This window comes from Panulirus ornatus, chromosome 11, assembly GCF_036320965.1.
Source record: "Panulirus ornatus isolate Po-2019 chromosome 11, ASM3632096v1, whole genome shotgun sequence".
Lineage (NCBI taxonomy): Eukaryota > Metazoa > Arthropoda > Malacostraca > Decapoda > Palinuridae > Panulirus > Panulirus ornatus.
Window position 1 is genome coordinate 60,353,700 of NC_092234.1, and position 22,489 is coordinate 60,376,188.

The window sequence follows — 22,489 nt, forward strand, 5'->3', positions numbered from 1 at the left end:
GTTTTTTGACAGGTTACGTCTATGAGAGTGGCTGCTCTGACAGGTCAGCTCTGGGAGAGTGGCTGCTCTGACAGGTCAGCTCTGGGAGAGTGGCTGCTCTGACAGGTCAGCTCTGGGAGAGTGGCTGCCCTGACAGGTCACCTCTGGGAGAGTGGCTGCTCTGGCAGGTCAGCTCTGGGAGAGTGGCTGCTCTGGCAGGTCACCTCTGGGAGAGTGGCTGCTCTGGCAGGTCAGCTCTGGGAGAGTGGCTGCTCTGGCAGGTCAGCTCTGGGAGAGTGGCTGCTCTGACAGGTCAGCTCTGGGAGAGTGGCTGCTCTGACAGGTCAGCTCTGGGAGAGTGGCTGCTCTGACAGGTCAGCTCTGGGAGAGTGGCTGCTCTGGCAGGTCAGCTCTGGGAGAGTGGCTGCTCTGACAGGTCAGCTCTGGGAGAGTGGCTGCTCTGACAGGTCAGCTCTGGGAGAGTGGCTGCCCTGGCAGGTCACCTCTGGGAGAGTGGCTGCCCTGACAGGTCACCTCTGGGAGAGTGGCTGCTCTGACAGGTCAGCTCTGGGAGAGTGGCTGCTCTGGCAGGTCAGCTCTGGGAGAGTGGCTGCTCTGACAGGTCAGCTCTGGGAGAGTGGCTGCTCTGACAGGTCAGCTCTGGGAGAGTGGCTGCCCTGACAGGTCAGCTCTGGGAGAGTGGCTGCTCTGGCAGGTCACCTCTGGGAGAGTGGCTGCTCTCCCTCACACACTCACACTATCGCACGGAAGACAAATGATACGTCTTGAGGGGGGTATATAACCACTGGAAGTACTATAGAATATAATACAAGCTGCAGCAATACTCAGTATGGATCCATATGCCGCAGTCTATCCTGTATGCTCTGGAACCAATAAAAAACTCTGGCAGGCCTGCCCTCACGCACGGTTGGCCAAGTTAATACACTCTTGGCGTGATAACGACCCGGAAAAAAGAGGAAAAAACTCATTTTTTTTAAAAAAAAGGTGACTTTCATTCACCCGATTTCTTCCGTAAATGTGGCTTGGCTCCAGGTCAGATGTGGTTGTGGTTCTGGTCAGATGTGGCTGTGATTCTGGTCAGGTGTGGTTGTGGTTCAGGTCAGGTGTGGTTGGGGTTCAGGTCAGGTGTGGCTGTGGTCCTGGTCAGATGTGGTTGTGTTCCTGGTCTGATGTGGTTGAGGTCCAAGTCAGGTGTGGTTGTGGTCCTGGTCAGGCGTGGCTCTCATTGGTCAGGTGTGGCTCTCACTGGTCAGGTGTGGCTCTCACTGGTCAGGTATGACTCTCATTGGTCAGGTATGACTCTCACTGGTCAGGTGTGGCTCTCACTGGTCAGGTATGACTCTCACTGGTCATGTGTGGCTCTCACTGGTCAGGTGTGGCTCTCACTGGTCAGGTGTGGCTCTCACTCGTCAGGTGTGGCTCTCACTGGTCAGATGTGGCTCTCACTGGTCAGGTGTGGCTCTCACTGGTCATGTGTGGCTCTCACTGGTCAGGTATGACTCTCACTGGTCAGGTATGACTCTCACTGGTCATGTGTGGCTCTCACTGGTCGTACCAAACATCATTACTACAAACACCTTTTCTCTAATTCTCCTACGCTTTCACTCAGTGAGGCCACATAGACGGGGTAACGCTGTTGGCGGTGACCAAGTGACTGAGAAGAATACATATCATCATGTATCCCAGGAACCACTACCGATGGTGTCTATTACTGAGGTCTGCTTTTTCCTAATCTATACCTGTGTGTGTATACATGAAGACATTACACACACGGTATGTGTGTGTTGCGTGTGGCCAGCACGTAGAGCCGAAGCAATCCAAACATGAGTAAGTTCCCGGCGGAGGACGTGATTTGCCGAAGAATCACAAAATCATTGTGAATGAGACGACAGGATGAAGTAAAGGATAATGTTTACCGACGCTTCCTGTTGTGCTTGTAGCTCTGGACATGTGAAAATGTTTTATTCATAGTATCTAACACCCGTGCCGTGTCCATCATGACCTCCCAGCAGTGTCCATCATACCTATAATAATACGTGGACACCAGCCACTCAATGTATAACCTATGAGAACTTCGTGTACACAGCTGTACCAGGAGCAGAGTAGGGGGGTGGGGGGTTGTCCCCACCTCCCGGCCGGTGGCAGCAGGGGCGGCAGTGGGCGCCGGCCGCGGGTCGGGTGATCAACACATCAAATAATCTGTTTCTGATTATGTTAGTGATGTCCTCCAAGCCCCAGCAGTCGGCACAGTCATGCCAAACACTCCTGATTACCAATTCTGACAACAGTAATAGCTATCTATCAACTAGCCATTTGGCTCAGCCAACAGCATCATGCTTGCACGTAGCGGCTACTCTGGTGGAACACTGTTATGATATGACGAAGGTGACAACTTCTCCTACCTTAGTGGGTAGCCCTCGGTTGTCTTGGGAGGCTCTCGACTCCAGAAACAACTTGATGGTCAAGCCACAAAACGGTCAAACGTAACAAGTGGAGTGCCACAAGGATCACTCTTGGGACCGGTTCTCTTTCCCATATATTTTAATGATATTGATAATGGGCTACATTACAAGATATCAAACTTCGCTGATGATACAAAACTGAGAAATCAATCTACAAATGAACTTGAACGTCTACCGCTTCAAACTGACATAGATACAATGATGAACTGAGTTCATAAGTGGAAAATGGATTTCAATATCGATGAATGCGAAGTTTTATATATTGGTAGAGCAAACAATAAGGAAAGTCTACAGTATGAACTCTGTTGTACTGCAAAAGGTAAATGAGGAAGAAGACTTGGGTATATCTGGTGACCTAGAACCAAGTGAGCAGTGTACAGAAGCAGTGAAAAGAGCAAACAAAATTCTTGGATTCATAGGGAGGGCCTTCGAATTTAAGTCCAGGAAAATCATCCTTACTCTATACAATTAATTGGTTCGTCTACACCTTGAATATTGTGCTCAGGTTTGGTCACCTTACTAAGAAAAAGAAAATATACACAGAATGGAGAGATGATTCCCGGACTGAGAAGCAAATCCTACGAGATGAGATTATACGACTTAAACCTATCTGGCTTAGAAAAGGGAAGGTTAAGAGGTGATCTAATACAGTTGTTCAGAATTATCAAAGGCTTTGAGAAACTTGATCTATCTGATTTTATTGGTAGAAATGGATACAAACTCGTGGGCAAACGATTTACCTTGAACGAAGCGGAGTGCTTTTTCTTCAACAGGATTGTTAACAAATGAGACAACTTGCCAAATGCAGTTGTTGAAAACAGAACCATAGTTACGTTGAAGAACAGACTTGATACATTTTCCTCTTCAAGTCCATGAGTTTCATTATTTACGCATCAGTAGTCATAATAGACAATAGACAATTTGTAGGTTATTCCCTTTGAGTCATCTGTGTACCTTCTAACGTTTACCACACTCATCTGTGAGTTTCTGATGTCTTCTACTATCACAAGCAGCCTCGATACGACCCAGTGGTCTGTTGTTGTTTGAATTCCTTTGTATTCTTTGATATCATAGAGAAAGCACTACACATACCAGCTTGAGGACGGTACCATCAGCGATTGGAGAGCATCAACAACAATCAGTAAGCACTAGCAGCAGTGTCACAGTCGGTGAGACAACGCTGACCCCCGACCAGCAGCGACTTGACAGCAGTAGCATTTGTCATGTCAGACTGTGGGTTGTGTGAGCAGCACGTCGGGCATGAGCGCAGTACCTGACGCAACGGGTTGTCTGTCGCCTGGCCAGTACCAGTCTCCACTGCGGAAGATAATGAAGACTTTCCACCGATCAATACGATAGCTGGATGAGGCTTACGATTACCTCATATCGCTGGCGAGTTCCAGCAGGCAGGCAGAGTTTGCAGTGGAAGACATCTTGCCGAATACAGTCCACAACTTAATGGTTTAAGGGACGTGTGGGGCGTCCTTGCTGAGGTCAGACAAGACGACCAGTGAGAAAATGCAGCACTACACAGGGGGAGGCGGGAGGAGGTTTTTAGCCCCTCGCTGCCACTCGTACACCTCCGGCACAACGCTCCTCACAAGCAGTCACTCACAACAAGTCACCTGCTAGTGTGAGGCCAGCGTGTACATACTCCGTACATCAACTATCTACTCTCTCTCTCCTCTCTCTCTCTCTCTCTCTCTCTCTCTCTCTCTCTCTCTCTCTCTCTCTCTCTCTCTCTCACACACACACATACTGGAAATAGTACTCTGTACTGTCGCTCTTCAACTGTGACTTTATATCACCGCAGCAGAATGACCCCTTATATTACCCCTTATATCACTTTTTATTACCGAGAAAATGATGAGAAATGTGACATCGAGAAGTGTGTGATTATGGATCCTGAACACTGCAATTAAGTGAGGGACAGTTAGGCGAAAATGCACACAGAGAATCATGCATACAGGTGCATGACTAAGTGAAGCCACATTGCAATGTAAATCTTGTGAGTAAAAGGCAAGTGACTTTATGCCAACAGAAGTAGAGTCATGTAACCTGACACAAGAGTGTCATGCAGGACACCTCGCACACTATACGTTCACCTCTCCATTACGACCTTCTTCCTAGTGACTATATTTCACTGAATCCGTGTAGAGGTGGTGTGTGTGGTGGTGTTGCGTGGTGGTGGTGGTGTTTGTGGTGGTGGTGTTTGTGGTGGTGTTGTGTGGGGAAGTGTTGTGTGTGGTGGTGGTGTGTGTGGTGGTGGTGTGTGTGGTGGTGTGTGTGGTGGTGTAGTGTGTGGTGGTGTAGTGTGTGGTGTTGTGTGTGGTGGTGGTGTGTGTGGTGGCGTTGTGTGGGGAGGCGTTGTGTGTGGTGGTGGTGTGTGTGGTGGTGGGGTGTGTGGTGGTGGGTGTGTGGTGGTGTGTGGGAGTGTTGTGGTGGTGGTGTGTGTGTGGGTGGTGTGTGTGGTGTGTGGTGTGTGTGTGTGGAGTGTTGTGTGGGTGGTGTGTGGTGTGTGTGGTGGTGTGTGTGGTGGTGGTGTGTGTGTGGGTGGTGTGTGGTGGGTGTTGTGTGTGGTGGTGTGTGTGGTGGTGGTGTTGTTGTGTGGTGGTGTTGTGTGGGGTGTTGTGTGTGGTGTGTGTGTGTGGTGGTGGTGTGTGTGGTGTGTGTGGGTGGTGTGGGGGTTGTGTGTGGGAGTGTTGTGTGTGGTGGTGGTGTGTGTGTGTTGTGTGGGGTGTGTGTGTGGGTGTGTGGGGTGTTTGTGTGTGGTGGTGTGTGTGTGTGTGTGTGTGGGAGGTGTTGTGTGGTGTTGTGTGTGGGGTGTGTGTGTGGTGTGTGTGGTGTTGTGTGGGGGTGTGTGTGTGGTGGTGTGTGTGGTGGTGTTGTGTGTGGGTATTGTGTGTGTGGTGTGTTGGTGGTGTGTGTGGGGAGGTGTTGTGTGTGGGGATGTGCTGTGTATGGGGGTGTTGTGTGTGGTGGTATTGTGTGTGGTGGTGGTGTGTGTGGTGGTGTTGTGTGGGGAGGTGTTGTGTGGGGAGGTGTTGTGTGTGGTGGTGTTGTGTGTGGAGGTGTTGTGTGTGCTCTTTCACTGTGATCCATCCTCGTTACTTTACACTGACGTCTACAGTGTATCAAACTAACTTTGGAGATTGTCTATGTCCCCTTGTAAGTTGATGCAGTCCTACTCGGTGTTCACTTCCCTCACGACCAGTGCGTCATCATCTGCAAACCAGCATATACGAAGAGATTTGATCAGGGTCATGACCCTAATATCAGTGAAGGCTTTGTAAAAAGTCTGGTAATGTCTCTTATTCCCCATTCCATCTTGCTGGTACTTGGACTGTGGAAACATTCGTAAACTTACTAATCAACTATTTCCATGACATCTTCAATAAGTCTTCCCACCGATACCCTTAAGTTAGATGTTAGTTGTTCTCTGACTAATGATTCACTCGTGCTGAATCCATAGAGAAAGTTTAGATTCTCTTTTAAGTATTCCACCATATTCATGGTTTCTCCGATCTTCTTTCGTTGACTCGCAGTCCTCGTTTCCTCTCCTCTTATAATTCTCAATGGCTGCCTGGTTACTGTGACGCCTGCGTCTCCTAAGCCGTGCATTTCTAAACCCTTTTAAGATTTTCTTTTTCATTTTAGACGAGACGGCGCCGGCAACTGAATGCCCTAATCAAAGCCACCTCATTGACGCTATGTATGCATATACCTTACCCTAAGTTAGGTACTCACTTCATCGACCAACCCCTGGGGGAGGATGAATAGCTGGGTGTTGATTGTGGACCGATTGTCGCAACCAAGAGCTACGTATGAGCTCGACCTGGGCGGCCCGTGAATGCGTCACGCTCAGCAACGCTAACCGTTACACCATGAAGGTCCATCGTCATAATTCTCTTTCGTTGTCGTCCTCTTCTCCCCATTAACAGCGAATGGTATCTGTTCTCTAACTCCTCCTTTATGTTATCACAGACATTCCACACCAATGGTTTGTACTCTGGCAAAGATGGTTCAGTTCCCAATTCATGTTCTTCAAAAGAACATCTAATCCTGCCTAGTTACTACGATTTATATCTCCTTATTGATGCCCCATTAGTGCCCCACCACATACTGGAAATCCAGCACTACGTGATCTCTTTTACCAACTGGCCGACGGTAACTCATTTTTTTCGCTTCCAATCTCACTGTGTGTGTGTGTGTGTGTGTGTGTGTGTGTGTGTGTGTGTGTAGACATGGTCCAGTGTATCTGTCCATCGGACTCGTATATGCCGAGGAACGTGTTGACAAAGGAAATTCCGCTGTATACATTCCAGAAACTAACGTCTCCACGACTCCCTATCTCCTTACCAATCTAAGATTCTCCTCGTCCATACTCTTGGAATCCATCATTATCAGGACTATCATCTTTCCTTCCTTCACGATCCTGAGTGTTATAGATTACGACGGATCGAGGTCATTACAATTTCTTGGAGGACTGTACATTATCAGGACCGCTATGTTTACCTCTCCTGTAATAAGTCTTCCCATTATATAAGACTACTTGACTGGGTTGTCCAACGAATTTTCCTGACCTAGAAAGCCAGACTTTTTTCCCCTCCTAACTTCTTCGGTCTTTCCTGCTGCTGTGGATCTCTCTAGACAGATAAGTCTATGTTTTATCTCCCTAATGAGTCTGTTCTCCATTGCTCTAACTGCATTACGGGCTGACCTCCCATACTCGCTCCACGAATTCCACATCTTAACCGTTTACCGCCAGACCGTCCACACTGGTGCACATGAATTCTAATTTGGGGTTTGAACTTATTCGCAATCCTTGTCTGCTTGGGTCTGAGATGGGAGTGTTTCTCTCTGCACTCTGGCTCCATCTGACTCATCCTTCTCCTAACTGGATGCCTTTGCTCTCTCTCTCTCTCTCTCTCTCTCTCTCTCTCTCTCTCTCTCTCTCTCTCTCTCTCTCTCTCTCGCTTCGTCTCACTTTTAACCAATACCCCTCTGCTGCAGCGTCTCCTGGCTACGCCTCTCCACGTCAGAGGTAACCCTCAGAGATGGACTGCACTCCTTCCCCTTATTTACAGGTTCACCTCACTAATTCTAACTCGAGAGTTGCATTAGGTAAGTCCATCGCACCACGAACTTTCTCACTTCATCCGCTCCCCAGACTATTCTTTCCTCCTTATTTAGAGTATGTTTTTTCTCTCACCAGCCCAAAGACCGTCATCGGCCCACGTCTGCCAGCCTCCATCTGTACTGCCTGTCGCAGGTGAGGAGCGACCCACTTCTCTACCATATCCTGCAGTCACAACCGTAACCTTCTCCTTATCTATCACTTCATTAGGGATCTGCGTCATCACCACATATGACCTGGAGAGTGTGCGTTCTCTTCAGCCTTCATCAATTGTCCGAGGCACTTACCTGACTGCTCTGTGTCTGGCTAAGTGAACCGTCATCTCTAGCACATGATTCAATATCTTGTTCTGGCTACCTGAATCATGGTCACCAGATCTCTGTCCCACTTCTCCAGTCTCCAGCTTTCCTCCTCGATCTCAAAATTTTATTCCTAGTCCCTACCACCTACTTCCCACCATTTTCTATCATTCATCTATTACTGTACGAGGTAAGACTGGTTACCTGATCATTCCCCTACTTTTCCCGTGAGTCCCTGCAGTCATTGTGGTCCCACACTAGGATGGTGTCCCCAAGATGTCTGATCTCTGAGTCAGGTTCCTCGACAGAGTGTTTACTTCTCAGATTATCACCCATGTCTTTCGTACCCTTCTACAGAGTCCCATACTGCACGTATCCTCAAACTTTACGATCATCATCATGTCCCTTTACAGGGTTTATCAGATTACCAACGTCTCGTATTGCCTACTGATGATGTTTATGTTCTTTGGCAAGGCTATCACGTTCCATTACTCTTTCGTCAGCTGATCTGCCTTAATCATGTGCTCATTGTTATCACGGATACTCGTCTTATCTCTCCCAGCCTCATTCATAAATACCTCACAGTCCACAGCTTCGATATCCAACTCAGCTTTCCTCACAGTTACGCCAACCATTTTTCGTTTCCCAGCTATGTTATCTTGGTGCTTTAGTGGAGCTTGTCTGACGAGGAACCAAGTCGAAGGTCTTGCCTTACATCATGCCTCCCTAGAACTAGTTTGTTTCACCTTCCTCTGGTTCACTGTGCACTCATTGCCATGCATGACTCCCTAGAACTAGTTTGTTTCACCTTCCTCTGGTTCACTGTGGACTCATTCCCTTGTATGAATGCATCCAGCGGTCTTTACACTCACCTTTAAACATAGTGAATGAATGCCAATGCTATCTTCCTTACGATATGAAAGAAATCCCACTTGCTTTATGTATACTTTTAGACGAAACAAAAGCTAGCAGGCAACGCGTTTACCAGCTTACGTTAATTAATCACTACTATCTATTGCTTGTGTACTCCTCCCCTCACTTGCAGAACAGGTGTGTGTGTGTGTGTGTGTGTGTGTGTGTGTGTGTGTGTGTGTGTGTGTGTGTGTGTGTGTGTGTGGCTCTGTACCTGATGAATACATGTTGAGCTGCAGTGACTCAGTGTGTGCCCTTGCAATAATTGACTATCCCATCAATAATTCATCACTTCGTTCATTAAAACAATTCAGCGTTTGTGGAAACTGACTGTGTTTTCTGTGCAAGACGAGTTTTGCTCACGTCGTGTCATATATGCAACCAGAGGTGTAGAGATCTGAGCAAAATAGTTCTGGAAAGACACTGAGAGATGTAGAATTCTTTTGAAATTTTCAATAGATTTCACATCATGAAATATGAACGTGTTATTCACCAAATACTCGTGGCTGTTTGATCTGGGGGAGAGGGGATGTCTTTCTCAAAGATGCATCACTGGTAGAGGCTTAGGTTGGTGCTGCAGTTCGTACTGAAGCTCACAGGGCCTGGAATTCATGCTGAGGTTCTGGAAGCCTGTGTCTTGTATCGAAGCTGAGGAATGATGTGGTTCACACTTGGCTCTGGGTAACTATGGTTCATGCCGGGGCTCTGGAGGCCTGGGGTTCCTGTTGAGGCTCTGGAGGCCTGGGGTTCCTGTTGAGGCTCTGGAGGCCTGGGGTTCCTGTTGAGGCTCTGGGAGCCTGGGGTTCCTGTTGAGGCTCTGGAAGTCTGGGGTTCCTGTTAAGGCTCTGGAAGCCTGGGGTTCCTGTTGAGGCTCTGGAAGTCTGGGGTTCCTGTTGAGGCTCTGGAAGCCTGGGGTTCCTGTTGAGGCTCTGGAAGCCTGGGGTTCCTGTTAAGGCTCTGGAAGCCTGGGGTTCCTGTTGAGGCTCTGGAAGCCTGGAGTTCCTGTTGAGACTCTGGAAGCCTGGAGTTCCTGTTGAGGCTCTGGAAGCCTGGGGTTCCTGTTGAGCTCTGGAAGTCTGGGGTTCCTGTAAGGCTCTGGAAGCCTGTTTCCTGTTGAGGCTCTGGAAGTCTGGGTTCTGTTGAGGCTCTGAGCCTGGGGTTCCTGTGAGGCTCTGGAAGGCCTGGGTTCCTGTTAAGGCTCTGGAAAGCCTGGGGTTCCTGTTGAGACTCTGGAAGCCTGGGAGTTCCTGTTGAGACCTCTGGAAGCCTGGAGTTCCTGTTGAGGCTCTGGAAGCCTGGGGTTCCTGTTGAGGCTCTGGAAGTCTGGGGTTCCTGTTAAGGCTCTGGAAGCCTGGGAGTTCCTGTTGAGACTCTGGAAGCCTGGGGTTCCTGTTAAGGCTCTGGAAGCCTGGGGTTCTGTAGAGGCTCTGGAAGCCTGGAGTTCCTGTTGAGGCTCTGGAAGCCTGGAGTTCCTGTTGAGGCTCTGGAAGCCTGGAGTTCCTGTTGAGGTTCTGGAAGCCTGGAGTTCCTGTTGAGGCTCTGGAATCATGGAGTTCCTGTAGAGGCTCTGGAAGCCTGGAGTTCCTGTTGAGGCTCTGGAAGCCTGGAGTTCCTGTTGAGGCTCTGGAAGCCTGGGGTTCCTGTTGAGGCTCTGGAAGCCTGGGGGTTCCTGTTGAGGCTCTAGGAGCCTGGAGTTCCTGTTGAGGCTCTGGAAGCCTGGGGTTCCTGTTGAGGCTCTGGGAGCCTGGGGGTTCCTCTTATCTATAATCACCATCCAGGTACCATGAAATAACCCAGGCAAATCTTGTGTTGATAACGTAACTAACTCAGAACAAAAATACATTCGTGGACATTTGAACTCCGGGGCTTTAATTTAGCCGCGTCCATTATCCAAGATGGCGGGATATTTTCGGGGGTGCATACATGATCTCTCGTGTCCTATTGCTCGTGGACTGATGATTATGGTGTCACATATATCTTTATGAGGTCAAGAAACTCGATGACAGCCCTTTTTTTTTTTTTTCATCGACTGGACTAGGAGTTTTGCTAACGTTTATATGATGATGATTAAACGAAAAAACTTCAGTGAATAATTGTGATACTTTGATGTTAGAATTACTGGTAAAAACATGAAGTAAATTAACAATTTGTGTATGCAAACCCAATGTATCGTAAATTACACTCACTTTCAGAATATTAGCATATTAGATCATGTATATCATGATCAGCGAATTACTCTGACTTCCAAAAAAATACACATTAGGGACCCCTCACCTTGGTGATATTTGAGGCTACATTTCAGCATTTTCCTGTGTATTTACGGTACATACAACACCACAACCGTGACCCCATGACCCCTCACAACTACACGACATGACGTGGCAAGTGTCACACACAACCATCAGTGAACATGGTAGCTGTGTGCGCTATAGTAGCAAGAGTCTCTCCATTTCTACCAGCCATAGTCTTGATGTCTTTACATCTTGTTATCTAAAAGGTCAAGTATATTCCTGGTGATAGAGTGTATACTCGCTAGATATGTCCTTGGACTGAGCTTGACGCTGGTGGCATATTAAGATATCTGTCTATTCTTTTCTATTTTTTGTAAGATACATTGGAACTCCTCGAAGGTGTCGGCTATCGTATCTAAACAACCAAATTGTGACAAGATACATTCTTGTAACATTAACGAGACCATGCCGTTGTTGCTGCAGGGATCTCGTCTCTCCGAATTCGGTTGGGAAGTTTACGGGTTCTTCCTTCTTTGCTCACTATTTAGTTCCAGTTTTGCTCAAAGCATCATCAACTGGTGTCAGTACGCGAATCTTCATCAAGCCATTGCGCATCGTTGGCCCAACCAAGACTTGCTAGCCGTGTGTGCAACAGACTCCATGATCATTTGTCACTGTGGGACTTGCAGAGGAAAGGCACAGTTACAAGTTCACAAGTGTTTGTTATGCACAGAGTTATCTTAGAGGAACAGTGCAACATAATCATATGTTGTAAAACGGCAAAACATAACGCGGAGTAATACAAGTGCAAGTAGTGCGCGGAGTGATACACAAGCAAGTCCTGCGGAGTGATACATAGACGATTCTATCCAGTTTCCAGTAAGGAATCGAAACCAAGACTCCTGTAACACTTTGGTATTAAAGATGATTGTACATATCAGCATCGGAAGTACAACGTCTGTTTCATTCGATAGAATAACAACCCAAAAGTCTCCATGCTCGATAGCCCAGTTAACTGCAGGTTAGCGCCCTCAGGTGTACCAGCAAAATATCTAATTACAGCTGACTTATTAATAGAGTGTACTTCTGCTGGAATGGTGTCCTCATTCATAACCATTCCCCTTGCAATGTACTGAACTTTGAACAAACTGTGAGCATGCTAACTTGTGGGTAACTAAATACAAGTTAGTTTTGTACGAACTTGCCCAGAGCTTGTCGATATGAACTGGGACCGGCACGTCGAAATCAGTGTGTGTGTGTGTGTGTGTGTCAACTCGACACTTCCGATATCTGAAGCTCTGTGCGAAGCCGTTCTGATTCTTTAACAGATAATTTAATGTAGATATCGAAGACCGCATCGAAGACGACAAACTACAAGCTGCTTACACAGTAAATTGGTCACTGTGCAATAGCTTTGCCGAAGTCCTTTTGAAATGTCATGTGCAGCGTTCGAATCTGTGTCATGAAATAGAGTAGCCTTATCTTTTTTTTTCTCTTTATCACCAGCTCAAACGTGGAGTCTTCCACAGTGAGTTCTGTCTCAGAGTTCAGCAATCATCATGCGCTCAGTTGGGTCTGTGGTAACGTGGCCGTCGAACACCGAGGTGGGTTTACTGGCAGCGAATCGTGACGCCACATCGTCATTCACTGATACTCTCTTCTCTCTCTCTCTCTCTCTCTCTCTCTCTCTCTCTCTCTCTCTCTCTCTCTCTCTCTCTCTCTCTCTCTCTCGGGCCATATCTATAACTCTCTCTGTGGGTGAGCAATGTGCTCTGGCGCCTCGGCCCACAGTAACTGCCAGTGCTTGTGCTGTTCCTTAGTAACCGAAGCGTAAAAGTTTTAGTTCTGAAATTGTTTCTGATTTTTCTTTTTTAACTTGAATCTTTCCTTACGAAAATGTTTAAACGCTTCTGCTCCATGATCAATGACGTTCAGTAGCAAGACTTTGGTTGGGTCATATACGTGCCCTTGAGCAGCAAAATGGTTCAGTTTGAACTGGACACATTTTTCGACATTATCATCGAAGGAACATTCTTCGTTCTGTGCCACTTCATGGTGAGAGTTCTGCCTGTCGTACATCAGCTCTGAATTAGATATCTATCGCAACACATTCTGGTGAGCGAAAACTTCACGATAGACTAGTTCCCATTCAGACACACTTGTTTTTCCATGTTCGACCGGCGATATCTTGTGAACTTTTCGGAGGTCCTTGTACTGTGTGGTCCAGCATCATGTCCAGTGCAACCGAGCCCGGCTTCCCTTCCCTGCCTCGCGTCACGGTGGCCTTAGACGAATTTCCGATAGAGGAAGCAACACCGAACTAGGAACACTCTTACATCTCTCCAGACACCGGGATCCTCACCTCGCGTCGCTGATGCAGTCAGGAAACATGTTCATCAGCGAGTCAATAATTGGCACGCGAAGTTCCCAATATCCTTCGTGGTCGGATGGTACGAGAGTTTTCGAGGAGACATACACAAGACATAAGCAGGTGCTTCAGAATTAGCACAGCTCGGATTCCTCACAACATTCCGGTGATGAATTTCGATAATATTTCCTCAAGTGTTCTACAAACTTCCATTTCTTTCCTTGAAACTGATATTCTTCCTCAGCTCAGCGAGGTCTGGTATGGCATTACTGGAAGCAGTACACATCATACTCTCGAACGCTTCATCAATAACAGATATAAACCCTTCAGCATGTGGACGTAGCGTGTTCCGTCTGTCTGACCTGTGTTGCTCTCGCACTATAACACTCAATAGACTCTACGAGTACACACCATCCACGCCACTACCTGCCACCACCACAGCCGAGAGTAACTTCTAACGAGTGGAACACATTCAAGATCAGACAAACATCATCAGATTCCCCCCTTAGCGATGTTGCGACTGTCAGCTGCTATCTGGGGAAAACTCAGGCATCACAAAACGAGTTGTCACAATCTAAGTCAACAGTTCTGAATAATCTGTTGAAAGGTGAATAAATCATATAATCAATAACTGGCGACGGACTCAAAATATAGGTGGATGTCTAGAATTTTTACGTTTTTTTTTTTTTTTTTTAAAAGCAATTTGGAAATATCTAAATTCGTGGTCCAGGTAGTAAGATAAGGATGTCAATGAATTTCTGGAAGCCATAAACATATGTTTGGATACCATAATGATCCATCTATAAGCAGTAGATCCTAAGCTGTGTGTATATGTACATCTCATGATATCCTGCATCTTGGACAATGACGGATACCGTACTAAAGACCCAGAGTTGATGTCTACCCAGCCTTTAATGATTTTGCTCTGAACTACTTATGTAATTACCTATGTAATTACATAGAATTGATGAAATCGATAGAACTGTTGTAGGTAAACATTTCTGCTGGGTTGTACTGACGATCCTGTACAACCTTCAGTGTTGATGATAGAGCTTGTCTCACAACTCTCACGTAATGTTCAACTGATGAACCTCCTGACCTTATCACTCAGACTCAAGCGCTCGTCCTTGACCCAATCACTTGAGTAACACTCAAGAACAGCCAGTCCCACCCCAAGAGTAAGGTGTTGCAGGAATACCTGCAGCATTTGCAGGATGTACGTAACTCCTCTACAACACAAGTGTTGCTGTACTCAAGCTCTTCCCTTAAGAGTATTGTGAAGTGGAAAATTTACAACCTTCTCTCAAGAGGATGATTACAACTCCTTCTAGACATCTTGGTGACTGAGAGGATACTGTACTGACAACAATCATGTCACTAACAACAACAATAATAATAACAACAACAACAGTGGTTCACAACTCACCGATCACCTGAAGGTTGACTCGCGTGGTCTTGGTGGGCTGGTAGCGGAAGTCGACGCGGCACTTGTAGTGGCCGGCGTCTGAGGGTCGCACGTCGGTCAGCCTCAAGCGGGCAGGATTGCCGGTAACGTCCAGTGTGGCCCGTGTGCCTAGCACCGTCTCGTCCACCCAGTGGCTGCCGCCAGCGCCAGGCCGAAGGTCATAGCTGAGGGAGGGCAACGATGACGCTTAGTGTGGGGCAGGAGAGCACGTTGCTGAGGCAGGGCAGGATAGCATACGTGTGTGTGTGTGTGTGTGTGTGTGTGTGTGTGTGTGTGTGTGTGTGTGTGTGTGTAGGTGGGTATGAGAAAGAGAGTCATGGAAATTGGATTGGCGAAGAGAGATGAGGTTAGTGGATGAAAGTGGTATTGTGTTGAATTTCTTAAGAAAGGGGGAGATGGTGTTGTTGACTGGGTATAAGTTTGCTGAGTGTACCTGGTAAGGTATATGGGAAGGCGGTACTTCAAGGGATGAAGGCATGTACAGAGTGTCAGACTGGGGAGAAGCAATATAGTTTCAGAAGTGGCAGAGGCTGTGTGGATCAGGGGTTTGCTTTGAAGAATGTCTGTGAGAAATACTTAGAAAGGCAGATGGATTTGTTTGTGGCATCTATGGATCTGGAGAAAACATTTCATAGGACTGATAGAGATGCCTTGTTGAAGGACCCACGAATATCTGGTGTGGAAGGAAAGCTACTGAAAGCAGCGCAAAGGATTTATCAAGGGTCTGTGACGTAAGTTCCAGAGGAAGAGAGGAGAGTGAATGGTTCCAAGTGAAGTTGGTCACCACGGCTTTTTAATTCATTCGTGGATAGGGTGGTGAGGGAGGTAAATGCAAGAGTCTTGATTAAAGGGCCGAGTACGCATTCTGTACGGGGTAAGTTCGCCTGAGAAGTGAGTTGATTTGTATTTGTTAACGACACAGCACTGGCGTGCCGCATATTCAAGTGAGAATCTGCAGAAGTTGGTGTTTGAGCTTGAGAAAGAGTGTGAAAGGAAGTTAAGGGTAAACGTGAATAAAAACAAGCGCATTAGGTTTAGCAGGGAGAGGTTAGTTGGGGCTGAATTTGAATACAGAAAAATTGGAGGGAGTGAAGTGTTTTACAAACCTGGAAGTGGGCTTAGCAGCGAATGGAATCATGGAAGCGGAAGTGAGTCACTGGGCGGGTGAGGAGGCGAGGGCTTTGAGAGCATTGAGGAATGTATGAAAATGCGATAGCTATCGTGCGGGGGGGGGGGGGGGGGGGGATGGGTAACGGTACAGTATTGCCAATAATGTTCCATGGATGCAAGATATGGGCTACAGTTGAGGATATGTGGAGTAGGCTGGATGTGTTGGAAATGAAATGTTGAAGGGCAGTATGTGGTTCGAGGTAGTTTGATAGTGTTGTGGTAGTAGGAAGAGTGTGGTTAAGAGAGCTGAAGGGGGGTGTGGTGAAATGATTTGTACATATGGAAAGAATGACTGGCGAGAGGCTGACGAAGATGGCATATGTGTCAGAAAGGGGAGACCACACTGCAGATGGAAGGAGGGACTGAAAAACATTTTGAGTGGTCGAGGTGTGAACATGTGGGAAAGTGTAAGGCGTGCAAGGGATCAAGTGGATTGGAGCGACGTGGTGTACAGTTGGCGTTGTGCTGTCAACAGACTGAACCAGGGCATGTGAAGTGTCTGGGGGAAACCATGGAGGGTCTGTGGGTCCTCGGTGCATTACATGTAACAGCTAGATGGATGCGAGAGAAGGAGGCCTTTTACTTGTCCTAACGCGAGAAGCGGCATACAAGTATATATATATATATACATATATATATATATATATATATTCCTATGAGTCCACGGGGAAAATGAAACCCGATAAATTCCCAAGTGTACTTTCGTGTAATAATCACATCATCATGGGAGACACAAGAGAGAAATATAACAGTCTGTTGATATACAACAAAGAGACGTAGCTAGGACGCCATTTGGTAAACAAATGGCTTCCTAACTACATCTCGTTACCCAGGCCGATTTCCCCCACACAATCCCACTTAACCACAAAACAACCCTCCACCTTCCCTTTAACGGTCAGGCCAGTGTATACCTGGGCAGGGCAGTAAGAGGTCGGGCCACGAGTCTCTGTGTTGGTGTTGGGATTTAAAAACTGTATGAATTGTTTGCAGCTAATGAAGTGGATTATCTACGTGAAACATATTGTGCAACATGTAGAGGAAATACATGTTGAATAAAACTATCTGAATTCCTCGCAAACTGCGAATTCACCTTCACACACACACACACACACACACACACATATATATATATATATATATATATATATATATATATATATATATATATATATATATATATATATATATATATGTTGGGAACTTATCGTGTTTCATTTTCCCCGTGGAGTCGTAGGGAATATATATATATATATATATATATATATATATATATATATATATATATATATATATATATATATATATATATATACATAAATGCTACATACAAATCCATTTGCTTTTCTAAGTATTTCTCACATACATTCTTCAAAGCAAACACCTGATCCACACATCCTCTACAACTTCTGAAACCACACTGCTCTTCCCCAATCTGATGCTCTGTACATGCCTTCACCCTCTCGATCAATACCCTCCCATATAATTTACCAGGAATACTAAACAAACTTATACCTCTGAAATTTGAGCACTCACTCTTATCCCCTTTGCCTTTGTACAATGGCACTATGCACGCATTCCGCCAATCCTCAGGCACCTCACCATGAGTCATACATACATTAAATAATCTTACCAACCAGTCAATAATACAGTCACCCCCTTTTTTAATAAATTCCACTGCAATACCATCCAAACCTGCTGCCCTGCCGGCTTTCATCTTCCGCAAAGCTTTTACTACCTCTTCTCTGTTTACCATATCATTTTCACTAACCCTCTCACTTTGCACACCACCTCGACCAAAACACCCTATATCTGCCACTCTATCATCAAACACATTCAACAAACCTTCAAAATATGGATCTGGAGAAGGCATATGATAGAGTTGATAGAGATGCTCTGTGGAAGGTATTAAGAATATATGGTGTGGGAGGCAAGTTGTTAGAAGCAGTGAAAAGTTTTTATCGAGGATGTAAGGCATGTGTACGTGTAGGAAGAGAGGAAAGTGATTGGTTCTCAGTGAATGTAGGTTTGCGGCAGGGGTGTGTGATGTCTCCATGGTTGTTTAATTTGTTTATGGATGGGGTTGTTAGGGAGGTGAATGCAAGAGTTTTGGAAAGAGGGGCAAGTATGAAGTCTGTTGTGGATGAGAGAGCTTGGGAAGTGAGTCAGTTGTTGTTCGCTGATGATACAGCGCTGGTGGCTGATTAATGTGAGAAACTGCAGAAGCTGGTGACTGAGTTTGGTAAAGTGTGTGAAAGAAGAAAGTTAAGAGTAAATGTGAATAAGAGCATGGTTATTAGGTACAGTAGGGTTGAGGGTCAAGTCAATTGGGAGGTAAGTTTGAATGGAGAAAAACTGGAGGAAGTAAAGTGTTTTAGATATCTGTGAGTGGATCTGGCAGCGGATGGAACCATGGAAGCGGAAGTGAATCATAGGGTGGGGGAGGGAGCGAAAATCCTGGAAGCCTTGAAGAATGTTTGTAAGTCGAGAACATTATCTCGGAAAGCAAAAATGGGTATGTTTGAAGGAATAGTGGTTCCAAGAATTTTGCATGGTTGCGAGGCGTGCGCAGGAGGGTGGATGTGCTGGAAATGAGATGTTTGAGGACAATGTGTGGTGTGAGGTGGTTTGATCGAGTAAGTAACGTAAGGGTAAGAGAGATGTGTGGAAATAAAAAGAGCGTGGTTGAGAGAGCAGAAGAGGGTGTTTTGAAATGGTTTGGGCACATGGAGAGAATGAGTGAGGAAAGATTGACCAAGAGGATATATGTGTCGGAGGTGGAGGGACCGAGGAGAAGTGGGAGACCATATTGGAGGTGGAAATATGGAGTGAAAAAGATTTTGTGTGATCGGGGCCTGAACATGCAGGAGGGTGAAAGGAGGGCAAGGAATAGAGTGAATTGGATCGATGTGGTATACCGGGTTGACGTGCTGTCAGTGGATTGAATCAGGGCATGTGAAGCGTCTGGGGTAAACCATGGAAAGCTGTGTAGGTATGTATATTTGCGTGTGTGGACGTGTATGTATATACATGTGTATGGGGGTGGGTTGGGCCATTTTTTTCGTTTGTTTCCTTGCGCTACCTCGCAAACGCGGGAGACAGCGACAAAGCAAAAAAAAAAAAAAAAAATATATATATACATATACATATATACATACACACACACACACACACACATATATATATATATATATATATATATATATATATATATATATATATATATATATATATATATATATATGTGTGTGTGTGTGTGTGTGTGTGTGTGTGTGTGTGTGTGTGTGTGTAAAGATAACCACAATGGTACCATGGAGGATAATCCATTACACCCACAGGACATGGGTCCGCTGACACACCAAGCTTTTGTCTATTCATCAAGAGTTGCCCTGAAGCTGTCCTGGGATATAGATGAAAGCTTGGTGTCTTTGCCTTACTATTTCCTGTGGATAAAACTCTGTAATCCACCATGCTGTGTCAGCTAACACCTCTGCTCCGGGATATACATATATATATATATATATATATATATATATATATATATATATATATATATATATATATATATATATTTTTTTTTATTATACTTTGTCGCTGTCTCCCGCGTTTGCGAGGTAGCGCAAGGAAACAGACGAAAGAAATGGCCCAACCCACCCCCATACACATGTATATACATACCGTCCACACACGCAAATATACATACCTACACAGCTTTCCATGGTTTACCCCGGACGCTTCACATGCCTTGATTCAATCCACTGACAGCACGTCAACCCCGGTATACCACATCGCTCCAATTCACTCTATTCCTTGCCCTCCTTTCACCCTCCTGCATGTTCAGGCCCCGATCACACAAAATCTTTTTCACTCCATCTTTCCACCTCCAATTTGGTCTCCCTCTTCTCCTCGTTCCCTCCACCTCCGACACATATATCCTCTTGGTCAATCTTTCCTCACTCATTCTCTCCATGTGCCCAAACCACTTCAAAACACCCTCTTCTCTCTCTCAACCACGCTCTTTTTATTTCCACACATCTGTCTTACCCTTACGTTACTCACTCGATCAAACCACCTCACGAACAAAGTGCATATCAACGCGGACTTCATAGAACACACAAACCTCCAACAACCAGGGTCGAACCCGGGACCCTTGTGCAACAGGGGTCCCGGGATCGATCCTGGCTGTTGGAGGATTGTATGTTATATATACTTATATATATATATATATATATACGAAAAATGAACACTGGAACTTGGATGAACATATTTGGTATTATTGCTGTACGTTTCAGTAATGATATTCATACAATCATTAGAACAATATAAAGAAAGGATGATATGCAAATGTGCATGTAACATGTACACTATGAGTTCGTGTTCAAACCATGAAGTCGAAAGTGTTCTTTGAGAAAACACAGATCGTAAAAGCCCAACGTGAATAATCGAGAAAGAACAAAGAAAAATCTATTGTGAATAACACAGCATCCAATCTTACCTAAATAAAACTATGCTATTAAAAAAACACGACTTATGTAAATGCAAGATACAATATTTCCTAGACTGGATTAAAATTCTACCGTTCTTAATCAAATATCCTAACATTAGAACATACATTTATAAGCAACAAGAGAGTTCTACCCTAAACCTTATCAAACTTATGTGTAAACACACGTAACTCCGTCCATACCTCGCTGTTACTTATATCGGCTTTGATCCTGTAGGACGGAGGGAACTCCAGTATTATCAGCTCGGTGTCTGCTGAGCAACTGGCCAGTACAGACAACTCCGCTGCCCTCACTGGCCGGTTCAATGGTGTGAGCATAGTTTCGTATGGTTGAGAGTGTTGGTCGTTCGGTAATTAGGTGGTTTCGTTCGTACTGAGTGGCTCGGGCGCTCGTAAAATGCGCGTTCTGAGGTGATCCTCTGTCCTGCCAGTATACAAAACAGTACAGCTGTTGCGCTTATACTGTTAAAACAAAAGACGACTGCTACACCTCCGTAGGAACATGAACTTGAAAAATGACTGGATGGTACAGCTTGCTTTAAAACTCACTGTAATGTTAACCTGTGGGTACAACGTACGTAAGAAAATAGTCCGTTTTTACGAAGTGTATAAACCGCCCCTCACAGTGAATAAAGACTGCAAAATGTATAACATTTCTAGGTACAGTGGATGGTTTTACTAAAGGAAATGGTAATATGTAGAGTGTTTAATTAATATACACATTAATGAAGTTTAAAGGAAAACCGTCTTTATGTAAATTATTTCCGTTTCAATTTCAGTATGGAATTTAAGGCAATCAGAACACATATAAAATGTTCGTATGGCCAGGGTTACCCCCAGGTAATGCTCGTGTGGCCAGGGTTACCACCAGGTAATGCTCGTATGGCCAGGGTTACCACCAGGTAATGCTCGTATGGCCAGGGTTACCACCACCAGGTAATGCTCGTATGGCCAGGGTTACCACCAGGTAATGCTAGTGTGGGCCAGGGTTACCACCACCAGGTAATGCTCGTATGGCCAGGGTTACCACCACCAGGTAATGCTCGTATGGCCAGGGTTACCACCAGGTAATGCTAGTGTGGGCCAGGGTTACCACCACCAGGTAATGCTCGTATGGCCAGGGTTACCACCACCAGGTAATGCTCGTGTAGGCCAGGGTTACCACCATCAGGTAATGCTAGTGTGGGCCAGGGTTACCACCATCAGGTAATGCTAGTGTGGGCCAGGGTTACCACCAGGTGCCAGTAATACCCGATCGAGTTATAAAAAGCAATTCTCTTCCAGAGAACAGTTAGTTTCCTGCACACTGAAGTTATGAAGGAATACCCACGCTCACTAGTCTTAATACGAAGAAAGAGGAGGGTGTCATTTTCTTCTTCCCGCTACCGAGGTAAATTCATCGATTTTACGTCGGGAATTGAAATAACGTAAGAATAAAGGAATTTCATCCACAGACTTAAATGAGAAATGGATCACCCACATAGCGTCTATAAGATAAAGGTTTGAAATGTGACAGACATACGCCCAGCCACGTACGTACATACCTTCACGGTGCCATAAAAATGCGTTAACTAATGTCGAACCATGTGGAGGAGGAGGAGGGGGTCGTGTGTGTGTGAACCCATCATTACGCCATCCGTCTGCGTAGATTTAGCGTCGCTGAACCAAAAGAAACAGTCAATAGATGACAACGAAAATAAACCCTTGAAACTGCGACCCAGTCAACCTGTGTTTATATTGGTCGGTAGACCGTCAGTGGAGCTGTATACTGATGGTTTCCGAAGGAGAATAGTTTGTACACAAAAGATTCCACCGTCAACACTGGTTGTAACGCAACGACTGAAATCCAGATTACAGATCTATTACAAATGTAAGAACACTTTACTGTAACTTCATTATCAGTTATTGGTGAAATAACTGGAAGAAGAAGAATTTAGCTAAACT

At 45.7% G+C, this 22,489-nt stretch overlaps 1 protein-coding gene across 2 annotated transcripts in view; it reads right to left on the reverse strand.

Moving 5' to 3' along the window:
- LOC139751591 (protein turtle homolog B-like) overlaps positions 1-22,489 on the reverse strand; it is a 900,734-nt gene that overhangs the window by 277,425 nt on the left and 600,820 nt on the right. For both annotated transcript variants that reach the window (XM_071667192.1, XM_071667193.1), the window contains one exon: positions 14,836-15,038. In XM_071667192.1, coding sequence (XP_071523293.1) covers positions 14,836-15,038 — 203 coding nt within the window. The remainder of the gene's footprint in view (positions 1-14,835; positions 15,039-22,489) is intronic.